This window comes from Aythya marila (assembly GCF_965140915.1).
Source record: "Aythya marila genome assembly, chromosome: Z".
In the NCBI taxonomy this organism is placed as follows: Eukaryota; Metazoa; Chordata; class Aves; order Anseriformes; family Anatidae; genus Aythya; species Aythya marila.
In genome coordinates this window covers 25,600,882-25,628,366 of record NC_139080.1, presented here as the reverse complement: position 1 = coordinate 25,628,366, position 27,485 = coordinate 25,600,882, and the positions used below count along the sequence as shown (strand labels likewise).

Sequence of the window (27,485 nt, the reverse complement as noted above, 5' to 3'; positions counted from 1 at the left end):
AAGGACGGCATCCCATGGGAGGGACGGAGGGACCCACCCGGAGCAGGGGCAGTGAAGGAGCAGTGGAGAGTGTTATAGACTGACCACAATACCCATTCCCCCAGGCTGCTCAGGTGGAGAAGATGGAAGAGGGTGGATGGGGGAAAGGTGTTTTTAGTTTCTGTCCTTCCTTTCTCACTTCCCTAGCTTGTTAGTAATAGGCAATAAAATTGCTAATCTCCCTACTCTGAGCCTTTTTTGCCCGTCATGATAGTTGTTGAGTGATCTCCCTATCCTTATCTCAACCCTTGAGCACTTTTCACTGTATTTTCTCCCCCTTTCCCTTTGAGGAGGGGGAGCAAGAGAGTGGTTGTGGTGGAGCTTGGCTGCCACCTGAGGAAAAACTACCCCAGCCTTCCAGTAAGTAGCAGGTCAAACAACGTATCACTGGCTATGACTTCATAAAAACGTTAACTAAACATGCACTTTGCTACTCTTCTAATACAAACTCAACAAACAAACGGCATTACAGAAGCACAATAAAACCCATATATGGAGCACTCAACACAGGTGATCTGGGGGGACTTCCCCCTCCCTAAACCTCAGACACCTTCACTTCAGGGCATCATACCCCAAAGACGTCACACCGCACACACAGCCTGTTACTTCACCTGGTCTGTCAGGCACCAGGTATGCCATGCATGACGACTAACCAGATGGACACCAATGTGAACTCTAGCACCGCAGAAGACTCCACAGCCACTGAGGGCCACACCACCCAAAACTTTGAAACCTCAAAAGCAGCCCCGTGGGCTTGGCCGAGCTGAGGGTACGGGCAGGACTCCTCGGCAGGCACCTGCCACGGGAGACAGCCTCTCCTCCCCACCCTGCGACCGGGCTCAGGTAGCCGTCGGAGGGCGGACAGAGGAAGGAGAGAGGGCTGAAACCTCGGGCAGCAGCCGCGAGGCGAGGCGAGGCGAGGCGAGGCACGACCCGCAGCCATCCTGAGGCGGACTCCGCGCCCCCCGCGGCGGGGCTCGCCCCCGCCATTTTAGGTGTCGCCCCGCCGAGCCCCGAGGGGCGGTCCTGCCCTGCCCTGCCCTGCCGGTACCGCTCAGGCCGCACCCTCCGCCCCCTCCTCGCTCAGGTATCAGGCGAAACTGGTCGTGCGTGCGGGACGGGGCAGGACAGCGGCGGCCGGAGCGCGGCGGGAGGGACGATGGCTGGGCGCCGCGGGCTGTGCCTGCTGCTGCTGCTGCTGCAGCTGCTGCTGCTCAGCGCCCTGCTGGAAGCCGTCACGCCCTCAGGTGAGCGGGGCAGCGCCGGGCGGGGTGCCCTGCTGCGGGCACCGGAGCCCCGCGGCAGGGCTGGGGGAGCGCCGGTGCTGCGGCTGAGGGGGACGGCGGGGCGCAGGGTGAGGCTGTGGGGCTTGATCGCCTTGGGGAGCAGGGTGCGGGGAGCCCCGAGCAGCGCTGCGGGGCCGGGGCTCGGCCATCGCGCTCCTGGACGCCTGGCGGCTCCGAGCGAGGCTTCGCCAGCGTCAGGTGCTGCCGTGCCTCGCCTGGTTCCCAGTAACGCGCCTGGAGGCGTGCTTAAGTGTTAAAATAAAATAAAATAAAATAACATAAAATAAAATAAAATAAAATAAAATAAAATAAAATCCTGGCTTTTCAGAACCGGAAGAAAAAAAAATCCAATTCTGAAAAGCCAACACATTTTTTCTTCCTTTTTAAAAAACCTTAATTCTTATCTTTGTTATTTTATATTACTTTCTGAAAGTAAATACTGTTTAAAAAAAAAAAAAAAAAGGAAGGAAGAAAAGACATTCAAATCTCACTGCCCTACAGTTCATGTTTTGCTACCTTTTTGTATCAAAGCCTCCAAATCCCATTACCGTATCTGTGCACTTTGCACCGTGCCTCTCTGCATTAGTTCTCCCTGTGCCTACTTACATAGTAAAAGTTTATGCGTAAGGACTATGTAAATATTGAAACCAAGCTTCTGGTAGTTCCTATTTTCTCAGCAAATAGACACTAGATGTTTAATACGTGGTTATCACCTGCATGGTCAAACCAATGCATGACGGTATCAGATATTTTATTTTGTTCTATTGTGCAGTGTATTTTGCATCGCTTTTTGTGCGGTCTAGAACTACTGTAGGTTGTAACAAATGGATCATAGCGTCCTTAAAATCTTAAGGCAGTAAAAATCAGTGAGCCGTTAGGTGCAAATTTTGTGGCAGAGAGCAGAGTTGGTGATACCATATTGCCTCTTGGTAGCTCAGCTATCTGACCGGGGCAAGCGTAAGCTGTAAAGGGGATAATATCAACTTGGGGTGGAAAAAGTAGTCTGCTTAAATGTTTTATCAGGTTGATTGATCTTCTGGTGTTGAGAAGTGAGATGAGCTGGAAAAGGTATTCCCCTCCCGGCCAAAGTAGATGCACTGCAAGTCAGGGAACGTGACTGTTTTCAAACAGGCTAAGGCCCTTGTAGGGTTGTGGTGAATCTTTGCTGCAGGACCAAGAACCTTAACCTCAGTCCTGTGTGGGTGAGTATTGCCACCATGACCTAAGATGGTTTAGATACTCTGTGCTGCAGGGCAGACGTCATCCTTCGTTTGTTGTGCAGGTTTATATCTTCTGGACAAATAGCAAAGCTAGCAATGTTGAAACGGTCTTCTTGTGGGAGAGAGTGTGTTTGTCCCGATGATGCCAAGTAAGCTTTTCCTGTGGGCAGATTAGCAAGTTAACTGCATTCTCTGTATGTGAGTCAGGCAGGGTGAAACTGTTCTTGGAAGAAAAAGAAAAAAAAAAAACAAAACACCAACAACAAAAACCTCAATTGTTATGGAAAACAGCAAGAAGAGAAAGAGTAAGAAAAGGATGTAGAAAATGCACATACCTAACAAAGGATTGGTTGCTCTGGGAGGGAATGTTAACTACAAAGAGAAACAGGATACTGAAACAGTCTCCCTGTATGCATGCCAGCTGGGCTAACAAAAACTGCCCAGTATCTGCAGTCAGAAATTTTGAGGCCAAAACTGAAACATATCCTTCAAGTAAGAATAAAAGCAAAACTTGGTGTCTGAAATCATATGCTTAATTTGATCATGCCTTCAAAAATAGAATAAATAGTAAGGAAAACTTTGTTCTGTCACTCTTGCAATACCAAGTCCTGTTTGTGGGTCATGTGTCTTTCAGTCCACTTTATTTCATACCACTCTTGTTCTTTTGTGACACGCTAACACGCTAGTTTTTTTTGAGACTATGCTTATTTCTTTCCACCCAGCCTATGAACACCAATGGCAAAACATTGTTTTTGTATCTGGTCACAAAATGTTTAAGTCTTTTGAATGGAATATGAATAGTAAGACTGCAGTTTGATATGGTAAACTACTTGTTGATATACACCTGCAACAGTGCTAAGCTAAGCTTTATTGTGGTACTCTGAGAACTAGTCAGCTTGTAGTAAAGGATCTGAGCACTCTGGGACCTTTCTCAGCCAACCTGGGGAAAGAAGTATTACTTAACTTTTTACCATTTACATCTAATGCCTCAATGAGCTATGAGCTATGCTGATTCTCTATTTTTCTATTTACACCTCAGGTTAGGGACCTGGTTATTCTGTAATATGCAAGCAAAGTTTACAGTCCTTAAAGACATTACTGACATAATCATATGACTTGAAGACCTGAGAGCAGGATTTGTATGATTCTGCCATTTTGTAATTATACCACAAATAGGCCAAAATGAATATTTGTCATTGCAGTTGGTTTTATCAGCAGAACAGTCCTGACAAAAATACAGACAAATCTTTGTGGTAGACTGCACAGAGACTGAAGAAGTCCATGTCATTGAACTTGCAAAGAGCTTTCTTACACCACAGTCTTCCAGTGAAGCCTGCCTGTGCCGTGAACTTGACAAACCCTTGTTAAGTAGAACTAGGATAACTTAATTCAAAACTCGAAAGAACACCAATATATGTCATATTTCTGTACCTCTTTCTTAAGAGGTCACTAAGCCTAGACAGGACCCTAATACTGTACATCAGGCGTTTGTAGTACTAACTTGAACAGCTATCTAGAGTTGTGCTTCTTTTGGGAATCTATTGTGGAAAACACACATACTTGTGTGTTTATTTATTTATTGTACGATAACTCTTGACTTAGACATTAATAGAATCATAGAATATCTGAATTGTAAGGGACCCACACGGATCATCGAGTCCAACACCCTAAATAAAAAAATGACTGTGGGTCTAAGACTATTGTCCAAGCTCTTCTTGAACTCTATCAAGCTCAGTGCCATGCCCCCTTCCCTGAGGAGCATGTTCCAGTGCCTACTTTAAAATGTAAGGTGTTATTCTAATTTATTCCTTGCTGGAATTGTATCAAAACTACTATTTGTTGAAAGACAAAGGCACCATCCTTCAACACTCTTCATGGCATATTAAACACAGACCTGCGTGCTCAATAAAATTCTTTATACTGTTGTTTTTTGATGTTGCTGTTTTGGTTGGTGTGGTTTTGTTTGTTTGTTTGTTTTGGGGGGTGGGGTGGGGACAGAGTGGCTAAAATTATTCACAAATATTGATAGATTTTGTGATAAGATTAAGCTACTCTTACAAACAATCATGTGCCATGTCCATTGAGTCTAGCTTGGTGGACATGTGACTTTTTAGAATAGAGTGAATTCTTTGACAGTATCTGTGCAGTTTAACTTGTCTGTACAGGAGGACTGTGTTGTGTATTGGAGGTGTTGTGGCAGGGGTCTCTGGACTGAGCCATCTGAAGGCTGTCATACAAGACGGAGCAATCAGGAATGTCTGGCTTGCCTATATGGTTTACAGGTTCATGTGGCATCCAAAGAGGTAGAACAAAACCTGAAGTGATAGCTTTCTGGTGTAAGAAGCAACCATAGAATCACAGAACAGCTTGTGTTGGAAGGGACCTTAAAACCATCCAGTTCCAAGCCCCCGTCATGCACGCAGGGATGCTACCCACTAGACCAGGTTGCTCAAAGCCCCATCCAACCTCGTCTTTAACACCTCCAGGGCTGGGACATCCACAGCTTCTCTGGGCAACCTGTTCCAGTGCCTCACCACCTTCTGAGTGAAGAATTTCCTCCTAATATCTAACCTAAATCTCCCCTCTTTTAGTTTAAAACCATTGTTCTTGCCCTATCTATCTGCCTGAGTTGCTGCTTTCCAGCAACCATATCTGGCAGCTCTACTGATCTAGTGGTGCGAGTAGAAATAGTAGAGATTGCTTGACCATCTTATCTGTGAGTTGGAAGGACACGACAGATGACTGGCCCTGTTGCACCTTCATGCTTAAAGTTAGTCTGTTCATGTTTTACTTCAGATACAGTGTAATAGACATCTTTCTTCAGAGGTCACTTGAGCATAGCTTCCTGCTTTGCATTCTGACTGTTTCAGTTCTAGCTGGTCTGACTGAGGACAGCATGCTATCTTTAATGCACAGCTGGGTTTGAGCTCATCTTTTCATCATCAGTTTAAGGCCAAGGAAACTTCTACTGCAGATATACTGTAAGCATGCTGGAAAGTTCTAGAAATCCTAGCATTTGAGTAATCTGGCAGTGCCATGAAAAAAGATAATCGTGCCCCTGGGTTACTTGAAAAATTTTGTTTTAACTGTTCAGATGGTAGGAACACCTGACAGTCATTTCAATAATGTATTTTTATATTACTGGTGAGGCGGAAAAGCATTCTGGTTGCTGATACACAACCATTAAATAAGAATATAAGTGTATTTTGGGTAGTAAACTAAAATGAAGGGAAGAAAAATTGTCAAGTATTTGAAAAGCAGTCTCATTTTTCTGTTCACAAGACTCTCTTTAATTCTTCAGTGTAAATCACATTGTCTACTTTATTAAAAAAAAAAAAAAAAAGTAGTTATATTTGTACTTCAGTAACAGTGACTTCTCAATTTATTTTTTTTCTAGTGAAAAGTGTAACCGCCAAGCCAAAAGGAAGAAGTTTTGTGGGCCAGAAAGTTACAAATGCAAATAATGCCTCTGGGGAGTCCTACAAAGTGGATGACTTTGCAGCAAAAGTTCTTACAGGAAAGCTGACCACAGTTTTCCTTCCCATTGTGTATGTCATTGTCTTTATCATTGGTTTGCCAAGCAATGCCATGGCCATTTGGGTCTTTTTTTTCAGAACAAAGAAGAAACATCCTGCTGTGATTTATATGGTTAACTTGGCATTCGCAGACCTTCTCTTTGTTGTATGGTTCCCACTGAAGATTGCATACCATGTAAATGGCAATAACTGGCTATTCGGTGAAGGTCTCTGCAAAGTGCTTGTTGGATTTTTCTATGGAAATATGTACTGCTCCATTCTTTTTATGACATGTCTCAGTGTGCAAAGGTATTGGGTTGTAGTGAACCCCATAGTGAACTCAAGAAAGAAGTCTGAAATTGCTCTGGGCATCTCCCTTGCTATCTGGATACTGATTTTGCTGGGCACCATTCCATTGTATCTTGTTAATCAGACAGTATATATTTCAGATCTTAACATCACTACCTGCCATGATGTGTTGCCTGAAAACGTTTTGGCTAACAACATGTTCAATTACTTTCTCTCACTTGCAATTGGACTCTTTCTAATCCCAGCTCTTGTCACTGCTGTTGCTTACATACTAATGATTAAGACTCTGAATGCTTCCATCTCAGATATAAGCAATGGGAAGAAACGAAAAAGAGCAATCAAGCTCATTATTGTTGTCCTGTCAATGTACCTCATCTGTTTTACACCTAGCAATGTGCTGCTTATTGTGCACTATTTACTCCTCAAAAAATACAGCCAAAGCCATCTGTATGCATCATACATAACTGCACTGTGTCTTTCTACTCTGAACAGTTGTATCGATCCATTCATCTATTATTATATTTCAAAGGACTTCAGAGGCAATCTTAGATATGCTCTTCTTTGCCGAAGTGTGCGAACTACACGGAGGATGCAAGTTTCTCTCTCATCAAATAGACACACCAAGAAATCCATTTCTTACTCTTCAAACTCAAATGGTACCACTGAATCAACCTACTGAGTTTAGTCCTAGAAGAAAAGTGAACTCTTACTACTGGTGTTGAAAGGAAGACAAGAAATTTATTTTGTATTACAGTTTGAAGAACACCTTTGCTTTTTGACTCACACTGAAGCCTAGATTTCAGAACTGGCAGCTGCTTTTCCTTTACAGAAATGTCAAGCAGATAAATCTTCCAACCATGCTGGAAAAACAAATAATGACATTTCTGATGCTTTGCAGAAGTGCTGCTCACCTTGAAGTGTGTTGTGGTTGAAGAAGTTTTTGTTCTATATTGAAGCTGCCAAAAAGGCAAATGTCACTGGAATGTTATGTAGAGTTTCTAGTATATTTAATTAACAGAGAAATCTGTTTTGTTTGGCTTTAACTGTAATATATTAAACATATTGTTTGTGTAGGACCTTGCACTGTGTACATGCTTACACTGAATGTTTTTTGAAACAGTAGCAAGAAGGAAAGGAGAATCTGTTCCACCTTATTGGTGGGGGTCCAGCAACATGAGTGCTTATTATCTTAAGTATAATGTAATCTTATTGTATTTTTAAAATTTCCATGTTGTAAATACTAACATGGTAGTAGCCTGGTAGGGTTATCTTTTTGAGTTGACCAGCTGAACTTATCAGCTAGCACTGAACTAAATTAAATGTTAGTTGAGGCGTTGAGATTATATACGGTTACTTAATAATCATGAGAACCTGGTCTTAAATGGGTCTGTTTAACAAAATTTTGATGAATAGGTTTGATTTTTATATAATGTCTTGTATTTTTTAAGATATCTAATATGATTTTTTTTATAATACATTTGAGTTTTTTGCTTTCTTTTATTCATTTATATGCTCTTCAAAAGACTGAGAAGTTCACCTTGCTGGGTTTCAGGTAGCAGAGATATCATTCCTAATAGTGAATTAGAAGTCTGACTATTATAGCTGTAATGCATAAATGTGTCAAGTAAAAACATTTCATTAGAGCAAAACTCTATTCCCTTATCAGTAGATAATTAAACAAAATGATTCCAAATGCTTCAGAACTCTGGGGAAATAATGAGAGATAAATCATGTTTAGATTTCTAAATATCTTAAATCCTCCTCCCCCACCCATTTGTGATCACTCATGAATATGGAATCACACCAACTTCTTCTCCAAAAAGCTGATGGTATACATTTGCTGGTAGGACTTAGATACATGTACACTCTCTCAAATCTTGCAGTCCTGGTAATTTTTACCAAGCTGTACATTGCACTACCATTAAAATGACCTGAGACTTAGGTGTAGCAGGATTTCTGCAAACACAAGCAAATAGAAAAGCTGTCAGTCCAAAAAATACTCTGTTTTTTGGTGATAACTCTGATGGTTCAGTTGTTGCTGAGCAGTGCTTACGCTAAGTCAAGGACTTTTCAGCTTCTCATGATGCCCTGCCAGTTAGGAAGCTGGGGGTGCACAAAGAACTGGGGGAGGACACAGCCAGGACAGCTGGCCAGAGACGTGTCCCCATACTACATACTATCATGCTGAACAATAAAAATGAGGGATAAAGAAGGAAGGAGTGGACATTGGGAGAGATGCAACTTCTCTTCACGTGAAACAGTTATGTGTGATAAGCCCTGCTTTCCTGGAAGTGACTGTCCACCTGCCTGCTGGTGGGAAGTAGTAAATGAATTCCTTCCTTTGCTTTGCTTGTGCACATGGCTTTTGCTTTACCTAGTTAACTGTTGTTATCTCAACATTTGAGTTTTCACACTTTTATCTTTCTGATTCTCTTCCCCCATCTCACCTACAGAGAATGAGAGAGTGGCTGTGCAGTGCTCAGCTGCCTGCTGGAGTTAAAGCATGGCAGCATTTTAAAGGTGACGAATTGTCTATGAGTGTCCACATAATACCACAATGATATCACTTATGATCAATGGATGACTCTTACATTGCTAAAAAAAATAATAGGCTTAATATAGCCATTCAGTCTTTGGGGGCTGTTGTGTTCCTGAAATTATAGAAACTGGGGAAACTACAACTTACAGAAACTACAGTCTTGTATAGCAGTATATATCGCATCAAATATATCTAAAATACTTCTTTCTGTAACATCCCAGAAGTTAAAGCATAGTTTTTTTCAGTGCTTCCTCACTTGTGGATTAAAAGAGCAGATTGCAAGGAAGAGTCTTTCAACTCTTACAGCAGAGGTCTGCCAATGACATGCATAAGACTTTGGCATTACTATTGTGTAGTTGAAAGCTTTTTGATAAAAAGTTGTAACTAACAGTATGGTTTATCTTTAAAGAGATTGTACCATATGTGACATACTTTGGAGAAGACTGTTCAAGGAGCCCACAATCATCTATATGCTCACTGCATGCTGTGAAAAGATCTTTTTAGTCGTGTTTCTTTATATAGTATAGATCACTAAAGTCCATTTTGATTTTCGTTCACTGTTTTACTGATATCATCTGGGGTTTATGTTGGGGTGGAGAGGAAGGCAAAATTCTGTGTTCTACTGCTCGTGGGGATCATTTTGGTCTGCACTGAACTGTTGTGTGGTTGGAGAGAACTGATACTGAGAATTTAATCAAACATTTAACTGTTTTTAAGATCTGTATCTCCTAAATAAACAATGCTGCAAGTGTGTCTTCATTTGCCTCAACCCAAGTGCAACGAAGAGCAAACTAAACTACAGATAAAGAGGAGGAACCCATATAAAAATTGTCTTATTTTCTTGTTCAGCTTTTCTTCAGCTCAAAACAGGGACAAATTGTAGCAAGGTAAATCCTTACTTTTAATACAGGTATCCCATCTATAGCTGCATTTCAAATCCTTATTCTAATTTAGAATGAAGGGGTAAATTTGTTCCCATTAATGGGACAGGTAGGCCATACTCTGTATGATACAGAGTATAATAAAAGTTGCAAATTTAAACAACATATATATGAGGTTAGAGTGTCGTAAGCCACTTGTTATCATGGAAGAGCACCTTAAGCTGTTGTCCTAGTTTTGGCTGGGATAGAGTTAATCTCTCTGGTCGTTGCTATATAATTGCTATATGATACTATAAGTCATCACTGCTATGGTTGCTGTATGCCATATCAATGGTATTACAGTCAACTGGATTAACAAAAAATTAATTTTGATGGAACTGAGCAAAGAGCAGTGGTGATGGAACCAGAAGTGGCTTCAGCATACAGCAAGCAGTTCAACACCAACTCTCCTGCCCTGAAGGACTGTTATAGCAGACGGAGCCTAAAGCCATTGACGAAATGAATTCAACAGCCAGTTTGGAAGGATGGTGCATATTGTGGAGAAATTATATGCATCTGTATATGTATCAAAAGACAAGAAAGTTGGTGGTGATTAATTGGGATGTATTGGAAAGTGGGGGTACTGTGACATAGCTGATATAGTATAAGGGGTGTTTTTTGTCCTTGTTTCAGCTGGGATGGAGTTAATTTTCTTACTGGTGCTATGTTTAGGATGAGAATAATGCTCTGGTAACATGCTGATGTTTCAGTTGTTGCTGAGCGGTGCTTACGCTAAGCCAAGGCCTTTTCAGCTCCTCATACTGCCCTGCCAGCAAGGAGGTTGGGGGTGCACAAGGAGCTGGGAGGGGACACAGCCAGGACAGCTGGCCCTAGGGGGCCAGAGGGGTGTCCCATACCACATGGCATCATACTGGACAATAGGAACGGGGGAGTTGGCCTGGGGGTCTGTCACTGCTCAGGGTCTGGCTGGGCATCAGTGGTGAGCAACTGAATTGTGCATCATGTTCTTTGTATATGCCTTTATCATCATTATCATTATTATTAACATTGTTATTACTACTACTACTACTACTACTACCACTATGTTTTTTCCCTTCATTTTCTGTCTTATTAAACTTGTCTTCATCTCAACCCACAAGTTTTACCTTCTTCCAATTTTCTCTCCCATCCCACTGAGGGGGAGTAAGCAAATGTCTGTCTGGTACTGAGCTGCCTGCTGGGTTACACTACAGCAGCTGCTGGGCTACAATCCTGTTTTTCTTCCCTTTCTTTCTCAGGCACAAGTTCTTATGCAGCTGAGTAGGAAAGCAAGTTAGGGAGCTGATTCAACAGAAAACTAGAATTACTGAAGAGGATTGATTAAATTACAGAAATTTGAATTAGTTCTTTTAATTGACAATTGTGTTTGTATATAGCCAGATAGCAATGGGGTAAGAACAGTTAGCCCAGTAGGGTGAAATAGGCTTCTAAGCTTTCATTGAAACTGTGTCCTCAGGCAGGACTGATTGGTATAAAGGTAGTCACCTTTTGCTATTAAAACAAGTATTATATATAAATACAAATATTTTCCTGAGCAGTTAGAGTGCTAACTTTGCAATTTAAACACCAATCAGTGCAAAACAAACAAACCAACAAACCCCACACATAGCTTATATAAGGTTGAGATGCTGTGAAAAATATTCCTTGCAAGTGTCAGGGAGTTAGAAATCAATGTAATTTGTGTGCACAGTGTCATGGTTTCACAGTCAGCTCGAGCACGTGCTGTATGTAAGAGACTGTAAACCAATGTTTCCTCTGGCCTGACATCTTTATCACACCGTTCCCTCATATTGTCACAAGCGTGCGTGACCTTGTGGTGGATAGGATCACTGAAGAGTAATCAGTTAAAGTTAAACCTGGAAGGAGGCAAAGGTTGCTTTTTTCTTGAAACAGCTTCTGCTTGGTTTACTGGATGAGGGCTTGGCTGGGCACAAGCGAGAGGCAGTCTTTCTCTTTCACTGTCAGCACCTGTGGATCTACAAAGCAAGTTGAAGCGTGGGAGCTGTGAGGCCTCTGCCTAACCTCCTAAGCAGTGAGAAGTGAACCTCCACACAAGAACATAAGAATGGCTCTGCTGGCTCAGACCCAGGGCTCATTCAGCACAGCCATGCCTCTGGAGGTCTGCAAGGCAGTAAGATGTCAGGAGCTGAGTCAAAAAACAGAACTGCTGAACAGGGCACATGACCAACAGATTGACATTAGTTGTGGCTGGGGAAGTTTGTCACATTGCACCGCCACATGAATGATATGCTACGGAGCTGCCACACTGTGCTTGAAGCCCAGAGGAAAAAGGAAGGGGGTGGGGACAAATGAAGGCAGGAGGAGCTATACTCATTGCCACCTGTGAGAAAAACTGCTGCTACTAAATATTAATCTGTAACTCAATATGCATATGTGACAGCAACAAAGAGTGGTTATAGGCAGGTATCCACAGATGAGTAAAAACAATACAAGCATGTGCTATATGCCCCACAGTACTCTCCCAACATCCAGTTATTTTTAGCACAAGGGCTTCATTAAATCTGATGTGGCTCATCTATTTTAGTAGCATCATTTAGGTGTCTTGCTGTGAAAATGACAATCATTTAACTTGCTTTGAATCAGGATCATACAAACAGAATAATTAAGGTTGAAAGAACCTCCAAGATCATCTAGTCCAACCATCACCCTACAAACAATGTCACCCACTAAACTGTGTCCCTAAGCATCACATCCAGACTTTCTTTGAACACCCCCAGGGATGGTGACTCCACCACCACTCTGGACAACCCGTTCCAATGCCTGACTGCTCTTTCTAAGGAGAAATGTCTCCTCATTTCCAACCTAAACCTCCCCTGTTGCAAATTGAGGCCATTCTCTTAAGTCCTACCACTGGTTATCTGCGAGAAGAGTCTGACCCCCAGTTCCCCACACCTTCCTTTCAGGGAGTTGTAGAGAGCAGTAAGGTCTCCCCTGAGCCTCCTCTTCTCTAGACTAAACAACCCCAGTGCCCTCAGCAGCTCCCCTTAGGACTTGTGTTCCAGGCCCTTCACCGGCTTCGTAGCCCTTCTCTAGGCGTGCTCCAAGGCCTTGATGTCCTTCTTGTACTGAGGGGCCCAAAACTGAATGCAGTACTCGAGGCGCACCCTCACCAGAGCAGAGTACAGGGGGATGATCACCTCCCTAGTCCTGCTGGTTACGCTATTCCTGATACAAGCTAGGATGCCGTTGGCCTTCTTGGCCACCTGAGCACACTGCTGGCTCATGTTCAGGTGAGCATCAATCAGCACCCCTAGATCCTTTTCCTCTGCACAACTTCCAAGCCACTCTGCCCCAAGCTTGTAGCATTGCATGGGGTTGTTGTGGCCAAAGTGCAGGACCAGGCACTTAGCCTCATTGAACCTCATCCTATTGGCCTCTGCCCATCAACCCTAACCTGTCCAAGTCCCTCTGCAGGGCCTTTCTACCCTCTGGCAGATGGACACTTCCCCCAAACTTGGCATCATCTGCAAACTTACTGAGGGTGCACTCAATTCCCTCATCCAAACCATCAATAAAGATGTCAAACAGGATGTGCCCCAACACCATCTCCTGGGGAACACCACTGGTGACCGGTCACCAGCTGGATTTCACTCCATTCACCACCACTCTTTTGGCCCAGCCTTCCACCCAGTTTTTAACCCAGCAAAGAGTGTGCCTGCCCAAGCCATGGGCTGACAGCTTCTCCAGGAAAATACTGTGCAAGGCTGTGTCAAAGGCTTTGCTGACATCTATGTAGACTACGTCAACAGGCTTTCCCTCATCCACCAGGCAGGTGACCTGGTCATAGAAGGAGATGAGGTTGGTCAGGCAGGATTTGCCTTTCATGAAGCCATGCTGACTGGGCCTGATCCCATGGTTGTCCCATATTTGCTGCTTGATTGCATTCAAGATGACCTGTTCCGTCACCTTTCGTGGCACTGAGGTCAGGCTGACAGGCCTGTAGTTCCCTGGGTCCTCCTTACAACCCTTCTTATAGATAGCCATCATGTTAGCAAGCTTCCAGTCACACAGAACCTCTCCAGTTGACCATGGCCACTGATAGATGCCGGAAAGTGGCCCAGCAGTCACATCTGCCAAATCCCTCTGCAGCCTCGGGTGGATCCCGTCAGGTCCCATGGACTTGTGATAGTCCAGGTGGAGCAGCAGGTCTCCACTGCTTCTGTTTCCTCCAGAACTGTGGGGGGGTTCTTCTCCCTGCCCCAGACTTCCAGGTCAGGAGGCTGAGTACCCCAAAGATACATGGTCTGACTAGTGAAAACAGATGTAAAGACATTAAGAACTTCAGCCTTTTCCTTATCCTCAGTAGTCATGTTTCCCCCTGAGTCCAGTAAAGGATGGAGATTCTCCCTGGCACTCCTCTTACTGTTAATATATTTGTAAAAACATTTTTGTTATGCTTAAATATAGTGGCCAGGTTCAGCTTGTGCTGGGCTTTAGCCTTCTGATTTTCTCTCTGCGCATGCTGGCAACTTCCTTGTACTCTCCCTTTGTTGCCTGTCCCTTCTTCCAGTGGACATAAATTCTGTTTTTCTCTCGGACTCTCAGCAAATGTACCCTGTTCAGCCATACCAGCCTTCTTCCCCACCAGCTCCTCTTATGGCACACAGTGATAGCTTGCTCCTTCGCCTTTAAGACTTCCTTCCTGAGGAGCATCCAGCCTTCCTGGACCTCTTTGATCCTTATCCATAGGGATGCTACCTTATCATTCTCAGCCCCAGGCTCAACAGCATTGAAACACTCTCTAATATAGAAACACACCACTGCCCCTCCTTAGATTCCTGTTCCTTCTGAAGAGCTTGCAGCCATCCATTGCAGCACTGCAGTCATGGGACTGGTCCCACCACATTTCAGTGATGGCGACTAGGTCATAGTTTGCCTGCCGCACAACGGCTTCCAGCTCCTCCTGTTTGTTGCCCATGCTGTGTGCATTAGTGTAGATGCACTTCAGTTGGGTCATCGCCCTAGCCCCCAGCATTACTCCCCCGGGCTCATCTCTACTGAGCCTCATTTCTGCTATCTTCCTTTGGTGGATTCAGCTCTCAAAGGGTAAGTGGATGAATGAGTCCCTAACTGCCTTACCCTTCCCACTTGCAATTTTATAGGCTACTGTCAATTTCTCTCCATCTCAGCTAATTTTCAGGTTGAGGAGTCCTGGCCAATTCGTTCACTCCAGTATTGACACAATTCGCCAAGGCCTTCACCTACCTGTGTGCTGTCCCTCAGCTACACACAGCATTCAAGCCACAAATGAGTGTGATGACTTCTATTTTGTTCCCTGATGCTTTCCCTAATGTTTGATTTTATTTTCTTTCTGCTCTGGAAAACTGTTTTGATGTTTTCATGCAACTGCTTGTAACTTCAGCATATCACTCCTGACCAGTTACAGTAATTTTGCAACATACATAATTCTGCATACAATTGTTTTTGCATACATAATTCTGTATGGCAAGCTAGGACATTTTTTCTCTATGCACCTTACTTTACAGTTATTCATATTTGTTTCATCAGTCTTTTCATTGCTCGGTCAGTCTTACAAGGTTCTTTTGCAATTATTTGCAGCTTGCCTAAGTCCCCACTGTCTTGACTAACTTTGTGTCTTTGGCAAACTTTTATTCCTCACTGCTCAAACTTTTTCAGAACACTTATGAATATGCAGAACAGTACAGGTCCAACACCACTCTGGTGAAATCTGTACTTTGTGGAGACCAACCATTTTCCTCTTGCCTTTTGTTTTCTGTCTTCTCCTGTTAATTTTCCAGAGGACTTTCCCTCTTATTCCACAGCTGCTTAGTTTTCTTTAAAAGCTTTTGATTGGTAATTTTGCAGGAAGTGTTTTGGATATCTGGGTGGACTACCTGCTGGATCACACTTATCTTCATGTGTGTCCTTCATCTTCCCGAAACTCCAAAATGTTATTAAGCCCAGATTTTTCTTTACAAAAGCTAAGGTGACTTTGCCCCAAAAGATGTAAAAGTTCCCCAGTGATGACTCTAGTTAAAAACTCCAATAGCTGGCCCAGTACAGATATCTGGCTCACAGGATCATAATTTCATGGACCCTGAAGAACTTGCTTTTAATTATGCATTGGCTCCTAGCATTCAAGTGCAATTTTTGCAAGAGGCAACATACTGCTGTTATGAATTCAGCTATTTTGTTTCTGAGTTTTCTCAGTAATCCTTGTTGAATACCATCTGGGCCCAGCAGTTTAACATTCATTCTGTAATGCCTGAAGACATGTAGCACCTGTCTAGATAGGTAGCTCTTCTGGGAATCAAGCAGTGTGACGTCTACTACCGTAACAGTGCTTTGGGACTCAGGTTTCATTATCACAGAATCACAGAATGGTAGAGATTGGAAGGGACCTCTGGAGGTCATCTGGTCCAAGTCCTTAGTTACCTAGAGCTGGTCACCCAAAATTTGAATCAATTTTGTTGATTCAAAAATAGCCAGGAGGGAATATGTTACCTATGTTTTTTTCTCAGGAGTACTAACATTCTGTAGATGTACAGATAAACATTTTCCAGGTGCTGTTTTCTGGCAGGACCAGTATAACAGGCTGACTACATAGTCAGCTCTCTGTTATCTAGGCCAAAGGAGGTGGAGATGCTTTGGATAATGGAAAAAAATGCTAGTGACTGTGAAGGATATATTGATCGCCCTGCAGAGACACTGTGACTTGGATCCATCAGGACAAAATTATCCAGTGTTAACCAGTATGACATAAGCTTCACAGTGTGGCTGCAACCAGCTTTCCTGATTGTCTGTCTCTGTGGCGGCCAGAAGAAGGAGGAAAGGTATATGTGGTCCATGCACAGTGATGTGTTTACGTGGAGATAGATGGGATCATAGCAGTGCTGGAATCCATAAACCATTCAGAACTATTGGTGTGATTCAAACACCGGAAAAGAGTAAGCTTAAGACTACTAGGGTCTACCTGAGATTATCTACCTGGACTTGTGCAAATTGTTTGACACTGTCCTGCACAACACCCTTGTCTCTAAATTGGAGAGACATGGATTTGATAGACGGACCACTCAGTAGGCAAGGAATTGGCTGAATGGTCGTACTTAAAAGAGATGCAGTCAAGAGCTCAATGTTCAGGTGGAGACCAGTGACGAGTGTGTTCCTTGGAGGTCCAGATTAGAACCAATATTATTTAACGTCTTTGTTGGTGACACGGACAGTCACGTTGTGTGCACTTTCAGCAAGTTGTGCCAGGGGAGGTTTAGCTTGCATATTAGGAAAAAATTCTTCATGGAAAACACTGTGAAGTACAGGCTGCCCAGGGAACAAGTTGAGTCACCATCCCTGGATGTCTTAAAAAAAAAAAAAGTGTAGAACTTAGTGACTTAGTTTAATAGTGGACTTGGTAGTTCTAGGTTAAAAGTTAGACTAGATGATCTTAGATCTCTTTTCCAGCCTAAATGATTCTATGATACTAAGTCTGTGGCTGACACCAACCTATGTGCTCTCCCATGCTGGAGGGAAGGGTTGCCTTCCACTGGGACTTCAACAGGCTTGAGAGGTGGGCCTGTGTGAACATGAGGTTCAACAAGACCAAGCACAAATTCCTCCTTCTGGGTCAGGGCAATCCCAAGCACCAATACAGGATGGGTGGAGAGTGGAGAGAAGGCCCTAAGGAGAAGGGGGGTGTTGGTTGATGAGAAGCTAAACATAAGCCAGCAATGTGAGCTTGCAGCTCAGAAAGCCAATTGTACCCTGGGATGCACCAAGAGAAAAGTGGCCAGCAGGCTGAGGGAGGTGATTCTCCACCCCCCGCTCTGCTCTCATGAAATCCCACCTGGAGTGCTGCATTCAGCTCTGGGGCCCCCAGTATAAGGAGGATGTCAGACTGAGTCCAGAGGGTCATAAGGATGATCAGAGGGCTGGAGCTCCTTTCCTATGAAGACAGGCTGTCGTGGTTCCGCTCGAGTGGGCAGCCGAGCTCCACCACAGCCACTCTCTCACTCCCCCTCCTCAAAGAGGAATGGGGAGAAAATATGTGAAAAGGGCTCAAGGATTGAGATAAGGACAAGAAAATCATGCAATAATTATTGTAACGGGCAAAACAGACTCGGCATAAGGAGATAGTAAGATTTATTGCCTACAACTAACAAGCGAGAGAAGTGAGAAAACAAAGGAAAAAAAAACAAAAGCACCTTCCCCCCATCCACCCTCTTCCACCTCCTCCCCCCGAGGGGCGCAGGGGAACGGGGAATGGGGGTTATTGTCAGTCTACAGCACTTCTTCTCTGCCGCTCCTTCTCGGTCACTCTCGTCCCCTGTGCTGTGGGGTCCCTCCCACGGGATGCAGTCCTTGATGAACTGATCCGGCGTGGGCTTCCCACAGGCAGCAGCTCTTTCAGAACTGCTCCAGATATGGGTCCGTACCACGGGGTCCATCCCTCAGGAGAAAACTGCTCCAACCTGGCTCCCCTACGGGCAGCAGCTCCTGCCAGGTCACCTGCTCCTGCGTGGGCTCCTCTCCATGGGCTACAGGTCCGGCCCAGAATCTGCTCCGGCAGGGGTCTTCCACAGGCGGCAGCCTCCGTCAGTGCAGGGCCACCTGCTCCACCGTGGTACTCCATGGGCTGCAGGGGGACATCCTGCTTCACCATGGTCCTCACCACAGGCCGCAGGGGACTTCTGCTCCGGCGCCTGGAGCACCTCTCCCCCTCCTTCTACACTGACCTTGGTGCAAGGCTGTTCTCTCAATCTCTTGACTCTCCCGGCTGCTGTGTGGCGCAGCGTTTTTTCCCTGTCTTAAATATGCTCTCACAGAGGCGCAAAACAACATCACTTATTGGCTTGGATCTGGAAAACAATGGGGCCCTTCCCAAACATGGGGCAGCTTCTAGATCTTTCTCACAGAAACCACCCCTATGGCTCCCTGCTACCAAAACCTTGCCACGTAAACCCACTACACAGGCTTGGGACGTTGGGGTTATTCAGCTTGGAGAAGAAAAGGATCTAGTGGGAAGTGCCCCCACTCATGGTAGGGGGGGTGGTAGCTAGACGATCTTTAAGGTCCCTTCCAACCCAAACCATTCTGTGATTCTGTGATTCTATGATTCTGTGATCTGTGCTGTTACTGAGCTGCTAGGTTCTTTCAGATCCAAGCTCCAGTGTATGTGCTTCAATAGAGAGGCAATATACCTAAATGCAAACATATTTACAATATGACTGTGTTTCTGGGCTGGACATGTCCACTCCCATCTCTCTGTGTGTCCTGCTTTCGTGTCACATATGCTGCCAGCTGTTGAATGTTGTGTGAGTCAGCCTAATACTCACCTGGGTGTTTTGTTTTGCCACAGCAAACTTCAGTAGACAAGCCATGTGAGAGAAACAGCGCAATCTCTGATTGCCAGAGCCATGTTAGCAGGAGTCCTAATGTGACTGTAACACGAAGGCTGCACCTTTACATGTAAAACTTGTTCTATCTAGTCTCTGTGGGATTGTTACACTGGTTGAGAAGTATAGGTATGCTAATAAAGTTATGTCAGTGTTTGGAGTACTTTACCAGCACAGTCTGTTGGTAGCATGCTCATCATATGGATTAAATCTTATTCCGTTGTTTGTTCTGAAGGTGTCAATAATATACAGTAACAGGCATTAATGAGCACCTGTGTAATGAGGCAAGATGACAAAATGTGGGAGGAGAAGAAAAGCATACATGTGAGCAGTCTGCATTTAAGAGTTAAGATAAATGACCCAGTAGGACAGCAACTCTCATCTCTATTGGTTGGTAACTCCAGGTAAGGCAGCCCCCAAAACATGTCCATTATGTCAGACAGCTTTGTGTGACAGACAGAACTGTGGCACAGGGGGATGCTGTTCATAATTTATGGCAGTTATAAAGACCAGTGTATAATTATTCTTAAGGTTGGCAAGATTTTAACTGTCAAGCATTGCATCCATCAAATGACAAGTGCTCTGGCTGAGAACAAGCATTAGGTGGTATGTGAGAGAATGTCTACCTATTGCAGTTACCAGCTATGTTTGGTTCAGTTCTGGAAACTGAATGTTCAGCATGTTTGAGAATGAACTTTCAGTGCAGTTTACTTGCTTCACCCCACATTACAGTGCTTCTCAGCTCTCTAGTCATGCAGAGGAAGAAACCAGTGCATGGAGGTATTTCTGCAGTGAGGGACACCATCAACATCCAGTTTTTCTCTAAAAGGGGTCTGGATTCAGGGTATTAGTATTTCTGTTGCTGTGTCTTAGCAGCATGGTCTGTACTTCCCCTGGCTGAATGTCTGTGATGGCGACTGCTGTACCACTCAATCCACAGCAGGATGTAGTGAAGTAGGGACAACTTGCATTAGTCCTGGCTGGGTCTGTATTTCTGAGCACTTGGAAAACTACAATAATTTAACAGGAAAGCAAAGGCTATGCTTCCTCTTTGGAGAGGCTGGTGTGCTGAATAAAAAGAAATAAAGGAAATAATTATACATAACACAAATAAAAATAAATAAAAGATGCAATAGATAGAGGGAGTTTCCTGAAGGCTCTCCTATGTCATTCATTCATTTACTAAAGGCAGGGGTGGGATATGAAGAAAACACAAGAAGCAATAGATGAGTCAAATGTCACTGTGGGCTAGGAAGAGAACACCATGCTCTAGTGCTCACTGGCATTTGGCTGGCAGTGACTCAGGACCAGAGTATACTTACAGCTTGACATGCTATGACCCCCTGACATTTCATCTTGAAACCCCAGTCAGGCAAATCCATTTCTTTTTCTGTGAGTGGATGAACACAGTAACATACTTTACGGTGTAAAAATATTGGGGGAAGGACACTAATACATAATGTGTTGGGTGCAAGTAATGCTGTATCCCATTCAAATGACTTCTTAGGTTAAAATCACTAACGTGTCCCATTTAACTTTGGGAGTACATCATGTGCCAACTGGAAAGGCCAGAGGTGGCTGTATTGTGGTGATGCTATTTGTGAGCTAGTGTGGAGGGTACCATTGCTGTGAAGAGTGCTTTGATGGTAAAATACAACTCTAAAACGAAAATTTGGAACTACTCTGTCATAGTTTATGAATACTGTGTTGTGTATACAGGGGTGGTTGCCTGGGAGCTTCCCATGTGACTACATCTGGTTTAATCGGTAGAGTCAAGGAGCAGACAGTGAAAGACAACAATATCTGCCCATACTACACCCCATAGTAACTGTCTGAGCTACTGATGGACTGTGGGTAAGTAGCTGAGTCTGAGGAGCCTCACTCAGCTCCTGCAGCCCACCTGTGTGGGTTTTGGTTAGCAGGGTCAGCCATGGAGGGCACAATGGCATGCTCCAGGGTGACTGGTGGTCAGCTTCTTGTCAGGGAGCTGCTTGGAGCAGTGTTTCTGAAGAGTGCATATGGATTTGCTCTGATTTGCTATTGGAGGATGTAGAGCTGTCTTCAGCATAGACAAAACTCAGCCCAGGGAGAACTCTGAGGAGTTAAACTCTGTAGCAGTAGCCAAGAAGGTGCTGGAGAAGGGCAGACAGCAAAGGGGAGAGAGGAGGAACTAGTCCCTCCCACAGCTACCTTCACTCTAGTAATGCCGTGTTTTCACTTTGGTATCTCTGGTGGGCCTTGGTTTGGCAGATAGGGAAGATCCTGGCTCTAATGACATAATGACATGGGACGTTATGGAGAAGAGCTAGCGCTACCAGAACTGGGGAAATGACAGTGCCTGACTCTGCTGCTAAGGCCACAGATTCCACTGCCTACTTCTCATATCAAGACAGCGGGGCTTTGGATAAGAGAGATGTCAGGAACACTGTTGTTTCAAGATCCTTTCCTCTGTCATGTGGAGTTTAAGTTTAAACAATATTTGGTATGAATACCAACCATGGAGTCACTTCGTATCACAGGACACCCAAAGATGCTGAATCAGACCCACCAGACATAGCTGGGGAAAATGGTGACCATTTTCCTGAGGACCATTTTGGGGGACTTCTTTACTTAGTGGGGTCACCATCCTGTGCACGGAGCTACACTTGTATCTCATGATAACTCATACTTAGTTTCTCTTAGCAGGAATTCACAGTGCCTTTGTGTTGGCTAGGACATTCCTCCCAGCTCCTCCCAGTCAGTTTGCACTTGGAGATGAGACGCACATCTCTGCATTGTTACCTAAACATCCTATACGAGCAGATAGATGATACAGTGCAAAGCTTAGTATGTCTAGCGTAGCAGCCTCCCTCCTTCCTCTCAGAACACCCTCCTCTCCATCATTCACACAGGGTTCTACAGGTTCTACAACTGCATCATTTACGTCACAGGTGCCAGAGCTTTCTTGGCTCTCCATGTAAGGTGTTCCCACAGAGCAAGGACTTCACTGTAAATTTGCACCCCCACTTTTGCATATTAACTTCCTAGCTGCAGAAGACTTGCAGTGCATGTACCATACTCAGTACCATATCCATGGAGAAAGGGCACAAAGAATGATGTGGGAATGTGGCTTCTCAGACAACAGTCAGAGAGACAGCTAAGCTGTCTGCCTAAGGTGGTAGTATTGATGATATTGTGATTCTGTGATTCTGTAAATTCTGTGATTCTGTGATATTCAGGAGCTGGTCGAGCATGCTGTTCGTCAGCTGCAGCTCAAGGGGAACAAACTTCTAATATAGAGTCATGTTTTCTCCAAAACAGCAAAACAGAGCCGGTACTGTGATTAAATGCTCCCTCTTCTGTTTCCAGTGGATATTGCACGTTCTCTTCAACGTAGATAAATGTGAAAGATTTAATTCACTTTTCTGTCCAGATAGTTTTGCAACTCTCCATTTCAAAACACACAAATCTGATGGTAGAGAGGGAGAAGGACTTAACAGCTGATATCAAATAACCCTGCTAAGCTTGGGATCAGGAAAGTGGATTGCTAAGGGGAGATACAGGGCTCCTGAAGGGTAACTTTGGAAGCATGACATTGTCATAGTGTCTTCCAGTCTCTGTCTTTTTTTTTTTTTCTTTTTTTTTTTTTTTAATCTAAAACACTGTTAAACTGAACTCTTCCAAGTGTAATTTTATCTGAACAGTCTTGTAATGCTCAGCTTTCTGAATTGTATGACATGCAGAAGTTTATTACCAACAATAGCTGTTTTGTTTGTTTGTTTATTTGTTTGTTTGTTGTCTTTATTTTCACAGCTTCTGAGCCCACAGGAATTTTGTTCTCATGGAAATGTTGCTTCACCTGCAAGTCTGACTGTAATTTAATGCATGTTTACCATGGTCACTGTAGCTACTCTGTGCAAATATATCTGTATTGGTGAAGGTGGTAACTCAGGCTGCTTCACAAGTGGAGAGTGATCTTAAGTGACAAATAAATGTATTTCTTAGGTAAGAAATGAATCTCCACCCTTTGAACAGAGTCCCATTTGTACAGTTTTACCAGTCTTCCATCTTTTTCAGGGAGGAATTGTAACATTCTTACAAGGTACTGCAAGCATACTTCTGTTTGGTATTAAAGTCAGGACTGGGGCTGGGATGGAGCTTTGGAGTGCCAACACACCTTGTCAGATGAGCCAGGGACTGCTGAGAGTTCTGGACCTGTCCTGTAAGTGGAGCTGCATCATAAGAGGAAATGATGGGAGCATCATCTTCTCATTTTACGTTAAATTTCTCTTGATAGTAAACAAGAACAAAGGATGGGGAATGCCTGAGCTCAGTGCCTTGATAAAAACCTACATGCTTTGTAATATCATTATTTAGGAGCTTTCCATGGGCCAGTAACATTCATAATTTTGATAGCTGGAAAGTTGTTGTTAATTTGCTCTGGGAGTGTCGTGATTTTATTTAGATAACCATTTGACTAAAAGGCATCAATGCCTGTTATACTCATTGTTTCAATGACCAGTGGAAGATGGAAAGTACATATGGAATAAATGAAGATACCATAATTAGATTGCTAGTGAACTATGGCAAGCACTGTTTTCTGCCATACTTCTGCCACAGTATAACTCCAAGGAGATGTAAGAGCCCCAGGTGTTCAGGATCACTTCTTGCTATCTGAAAATAGGGATACTTACATTTTTGTTCCAAAATGAACACACTTGAATATCTAGCTCAACACAATGGAAAAAGCTGGTAGCATGTACTTGCCCTTCAAGAACCTGACAGTCATTTGGATCTGGTGGATCTTGGAACTCATGAAATGGAAAATCTCTAGAAGCAAGGAAGGGTGGTGATATTGTCATCATAGTTGTTAATCCATAGATGACAGTATTATCAAAAGTATGTATGAAATTTAATTTAGTACCAGTCTTTATATTTGTGTCTACAGATTTGTCCTGTCTTCTCTGGAAAAACAAAGGGATGATCATTTTTTAAGAACCTTTAAGCAATGCCAGAGGAGTTATTTTGGAAAAAAAAAAAAATAAATAAATAAAAGCAAAACTGCATTCCACTCTAAAATCAAGGGCTGGGGCTGGGGGTGGGGGTTGAAAGAGGGCTGAAAAAATATTTACAGAGAAAAGAGAAAATAAAAGCTTACATTAAAAATGCTGTAGAGTGTGTCAGTCGTTGGCATTCCCCTTTTCATTGCTCAGGGACTTTGGCCAAATATCTGAAAAGCAAATAACAGAAATTCATACAGTTCTGATTATGAACAAATTCCTTTTCACTGAGATGTATGTCTCCCACAAGTATGATATAAATGTTATTACACTCTTATAGATAATGAATGTAGAAAGCTCACATGAATAAGGGAGTTCAGATGTAACTTTTGTCATGTTCTCTGGCTCAGAAAGAGTTTAAACTGTGCTATGTAGCTATTTAAATTAAAGAGAAGAGACTCCAATCAAAGGTAGAATATTATTCAGCATGGTTGGGCAGAGATAAGAAGGAAGTTGTGTGAATTTAACACCATCTCTTTCAAGGCTTTGTTACAGGGATACTTGGAAAACAGGGTAAGAGCAATAAAACATTACTCAACCTTTTAGAAGTCAGTAGAGCAGTAAATTTCAAAGTGGATTTATGCACAATTGCTCTGTTTTCCACAGCAGACATGATGATTATTTTTAGCAGCACAAAGAGAATGCTTGTAATTGTTCTATGGGCTTTCTCTCTGTCACAACTTTAACTCATCCATTGTAACTCACTTTATTCCAGATTATTTCCAAATTTTAATAACATATTTTAACCATGATCTGTATTGGTTGAGTTATAGTTCCACAGACGTTTGTGTCTACTTCTTCTCTTCCAATGCTCATGCTTTTGTTTTTATTATTAGAGGTGTTTGCTGAAATCTAGTCCATTCAGTCTACCTCTGTGCAAGCCCAGGAAGTCATCATGTTGTCTGACATGCAGAATTCAGCTGCTGACTTGCAGCTCAGAGGAGGTGCCTCTGATGGCAGGGCTGGGAGCTCTTGCTGCTGCTTCACAAAGGCAAGGGATGGAGGCATAACAGCAGGGCAACGTGAGCTGGGTATCATTTGAGTGTGTCTGCAAAGCACTCTATTCTCAGTTTCTTCTCCAAACAGAAATGAAACATGCAGCCCCAAATTCTATGTTAACTCTAAGCTGTGAAGAGAAAATGATGCCCCTTGGCTTTCTTTGTTCCTCCCACCATTTCAGCTGTCTGTGGTTCACACATGCATGCAACATATCTCTGGGCCATCGTTTATGGTGTTCAATTAAACATGAAACAACCACTACATTTCCTCATATTTTAAAGACAAATAAATATATTGTACCTTGGAAACAAATGCCTCTGGCTCTCTATTTGCATCAGCTTTTTTAACAATCAGCCTGGCTTCTGCTGAGACATGCATTGCTCCAATAGTACTGGTACACTACCATTCTTAGTGCCATTAGAAATCCACTCTTCTATCCCATGAGCAGATCCCTCAGAGCAACAGCACCTATAATAACAACGAGACCATATGGGGAGGGCTGCAAGTACTTCCTGCTTTCAGAGTTTTGCTTTATTCTGACCTTATCCTGGAATGGGCTATTTGGTCTGATTTAGACTTCTTAATGAATTTTCTCCCTATTACAAAATTACTGAGACATCCATTCAAACCACATTCCTAGAATACTCATCCAGTCTCCAGTGGTATGCACTTCAGAGATGTCTCAATGGCACAGGCTTTTGTGTTTAGTAGCTGCCAATAAACATTTCCCAAGAGATTGTCACAGCAAGCAGCTTCACCATTTAAAATTATTCTTCTGTTTGTTTTGACCTATTTTTTTTTTTCTCTTTTATTTCTTCTTACTGTTATATTGGTAAAGACCATGAATAATTATTACTTACTCACCTTCTCCATGCCAATTTCAGCTGCATGGACTTCTTTCACCTCCCTACTCAGTTATTTCCTTCCACAAACTGAGATGCCTTGTGTATTTAGCTGTTTCTAACATAAAAGCTGCTTCATAACTTTGAACATCTTGGCTGCTCTTCTCTTTGCCTCTTCTAATCCTTCTGTACTGTTTGTAGAATGAAGAGACTGGGACTACTACAGTGTTGAAGAAGTGAGCTCCCTTATTTAGTGGTTTAAGAATATTTCTTGTTCTGTTTCCTATTTCTTTCCTAAACTTTTTGTTTTGTTTTGTTTTGTTTCTTTTTCCTTTTATTTTCAGATTCTGACTGGGCCAACATTTTCATTTCCTCTCTCTATGCAGCTTTATATCAACACAAACAAGAACAACAACAAAACTCACAACTTAATTTCTTCATTATTCATTCCCTTTCCCAGATCATGGGTGAATATGCTGAATAGTGCCTGCCCCAGCATAGATTCCCGTGGGTCTCACGGGAATTCTTGGTGGTTTCAGTTCACTTTTAAAGAATAATAATTCATTCTTTATTTCTTATCTTTCAATAAGTCATGCACCTTTACGAGCCTTTTCCTTTTATTCCATGGCAATCTAGTTTCTTAAAGAGTGTTTTTAGTTTCTTAAAAAGTGAGGAATCCTTTCTGGGAACAAGATAGACAGCAGTCACTGAGGTCATCTACTCATGGACTCCTTCAGGCAAAGTCAGTAGATTTGAATTATGACTTTACTTTTCCACAGTATATATGTATGTTCCCACTATTCTGTTTTTCATGTTAATGTCCACCTCTTTATCTACTATGAACAGCAGATTTACTGCTCAGCAGCTCTCTGGATATTGCAGGGCACCTCTCAAATTGATAACAAGGCAGATTTCAGCAAGTGGCTCCTAGCACGTGGTTCATCAACTTCAAAATCGTCTAGAACTATGGGGTGGATACCATCCAGTCATGGTTAAATCGTTCCTGCTGGTTTTGAGGATTTGCCCTACAGCTCCTTCTACACCCACTTTGGTTTAAGACCGATCCACCAGCGTGTCCTTTTCTCTGTCCTGTGGGAGCCTCCCCAAGCTCCACCACAGTGAAAACACGTGCAAAATACTTATTGAAGTCTTTTTCTATGGTTTTACTTCCCCTTAAACACTGTGTATATATCTTGACTACCTACTGGCCCTCAACGCCCTCTTCAGGCTCCGCAATCCAATTGCATTTGAGAAAGAATTCGTGTCCTTTTGCATACTGCTCCATTAACAGCTCTTGAGAATACTGCATTACTCTGTTCCTCCCTCTTCTTCCATTCCCCCTCGAAACAGTGGCATTGGTATTAAGTGCTTCTGAACTATCGTTTTCCCACAGCAAATGGTAAGCT

At 43.2% G+C, this 27,485-nt stretch overlaps 2 protein-coding genes across 5 annotated transcripts in view; both read left to right on the top strand.

Moving 5' to 3' along the window:
* Nucleotides 1–1,149: 1,149 nt before the first annotated feature.
* CRHBP (corticotropin releasing hormone binding protein) overlaps nucleotides 1,150–27,485 on the top strand; it is a 63,108-nt gene continuing 36,772 nt past the window's right edge. For 3 of the 4 annotated variants that reach the window (XM_082782666.1, XM_082782664.1, XM_082782663.1), the window contains exon 1: nucleotides 1,178–1,286. The gene's annotated coding sequence lies outside the window, so the exon portion shown is untranslated. Of the gene's footprint in view, nucleotides 1,287–27,485 lie in introns of all 4 variants that reach the window. The other variant, XM_082782665.1, reaches the window with a different exon arrangement.
* Nucleotides 1,158–10,875, top strand: F2RL1 (F2R like trypsin receptor 1). Its single transcript, XM_082782662.1, has 2 exons — nucleotides 1,158–1,286; nucleotides 5,943–10,875. The coding sequence occupies exons 1-2, from the start codon at nucleotides 1,199–1,201 to the stop codon at nucleotides 7,046–7,048; spliced, it is 1,194 nt and encodes a 397-aa protein (XP_082638788.1). The 5' UTR covers nucleotides 1,158–1,198; the 3' UTR covers nucleotides 7,049–10,875.

What these genes read in the sequence shown, in the direction of transcription:
- F2RL1 (XM_082782662.1), top strand. Translation starts at nt 1,199, where the DNA reads ATGGCTGGGCGCCGCGGGCTGTGCCTGCTGCTGCTGCTGCTGCAGCTG. An exon ending in GGAAGCCGTCACGCCCTCAG is followed by an intron (nt 1,287 to 5,942) that starts GTGAGCGGGGCA and finishes TTTTTTTTCTAG; the next exon opens with TGAAAAGTGTAACCGCCAAG.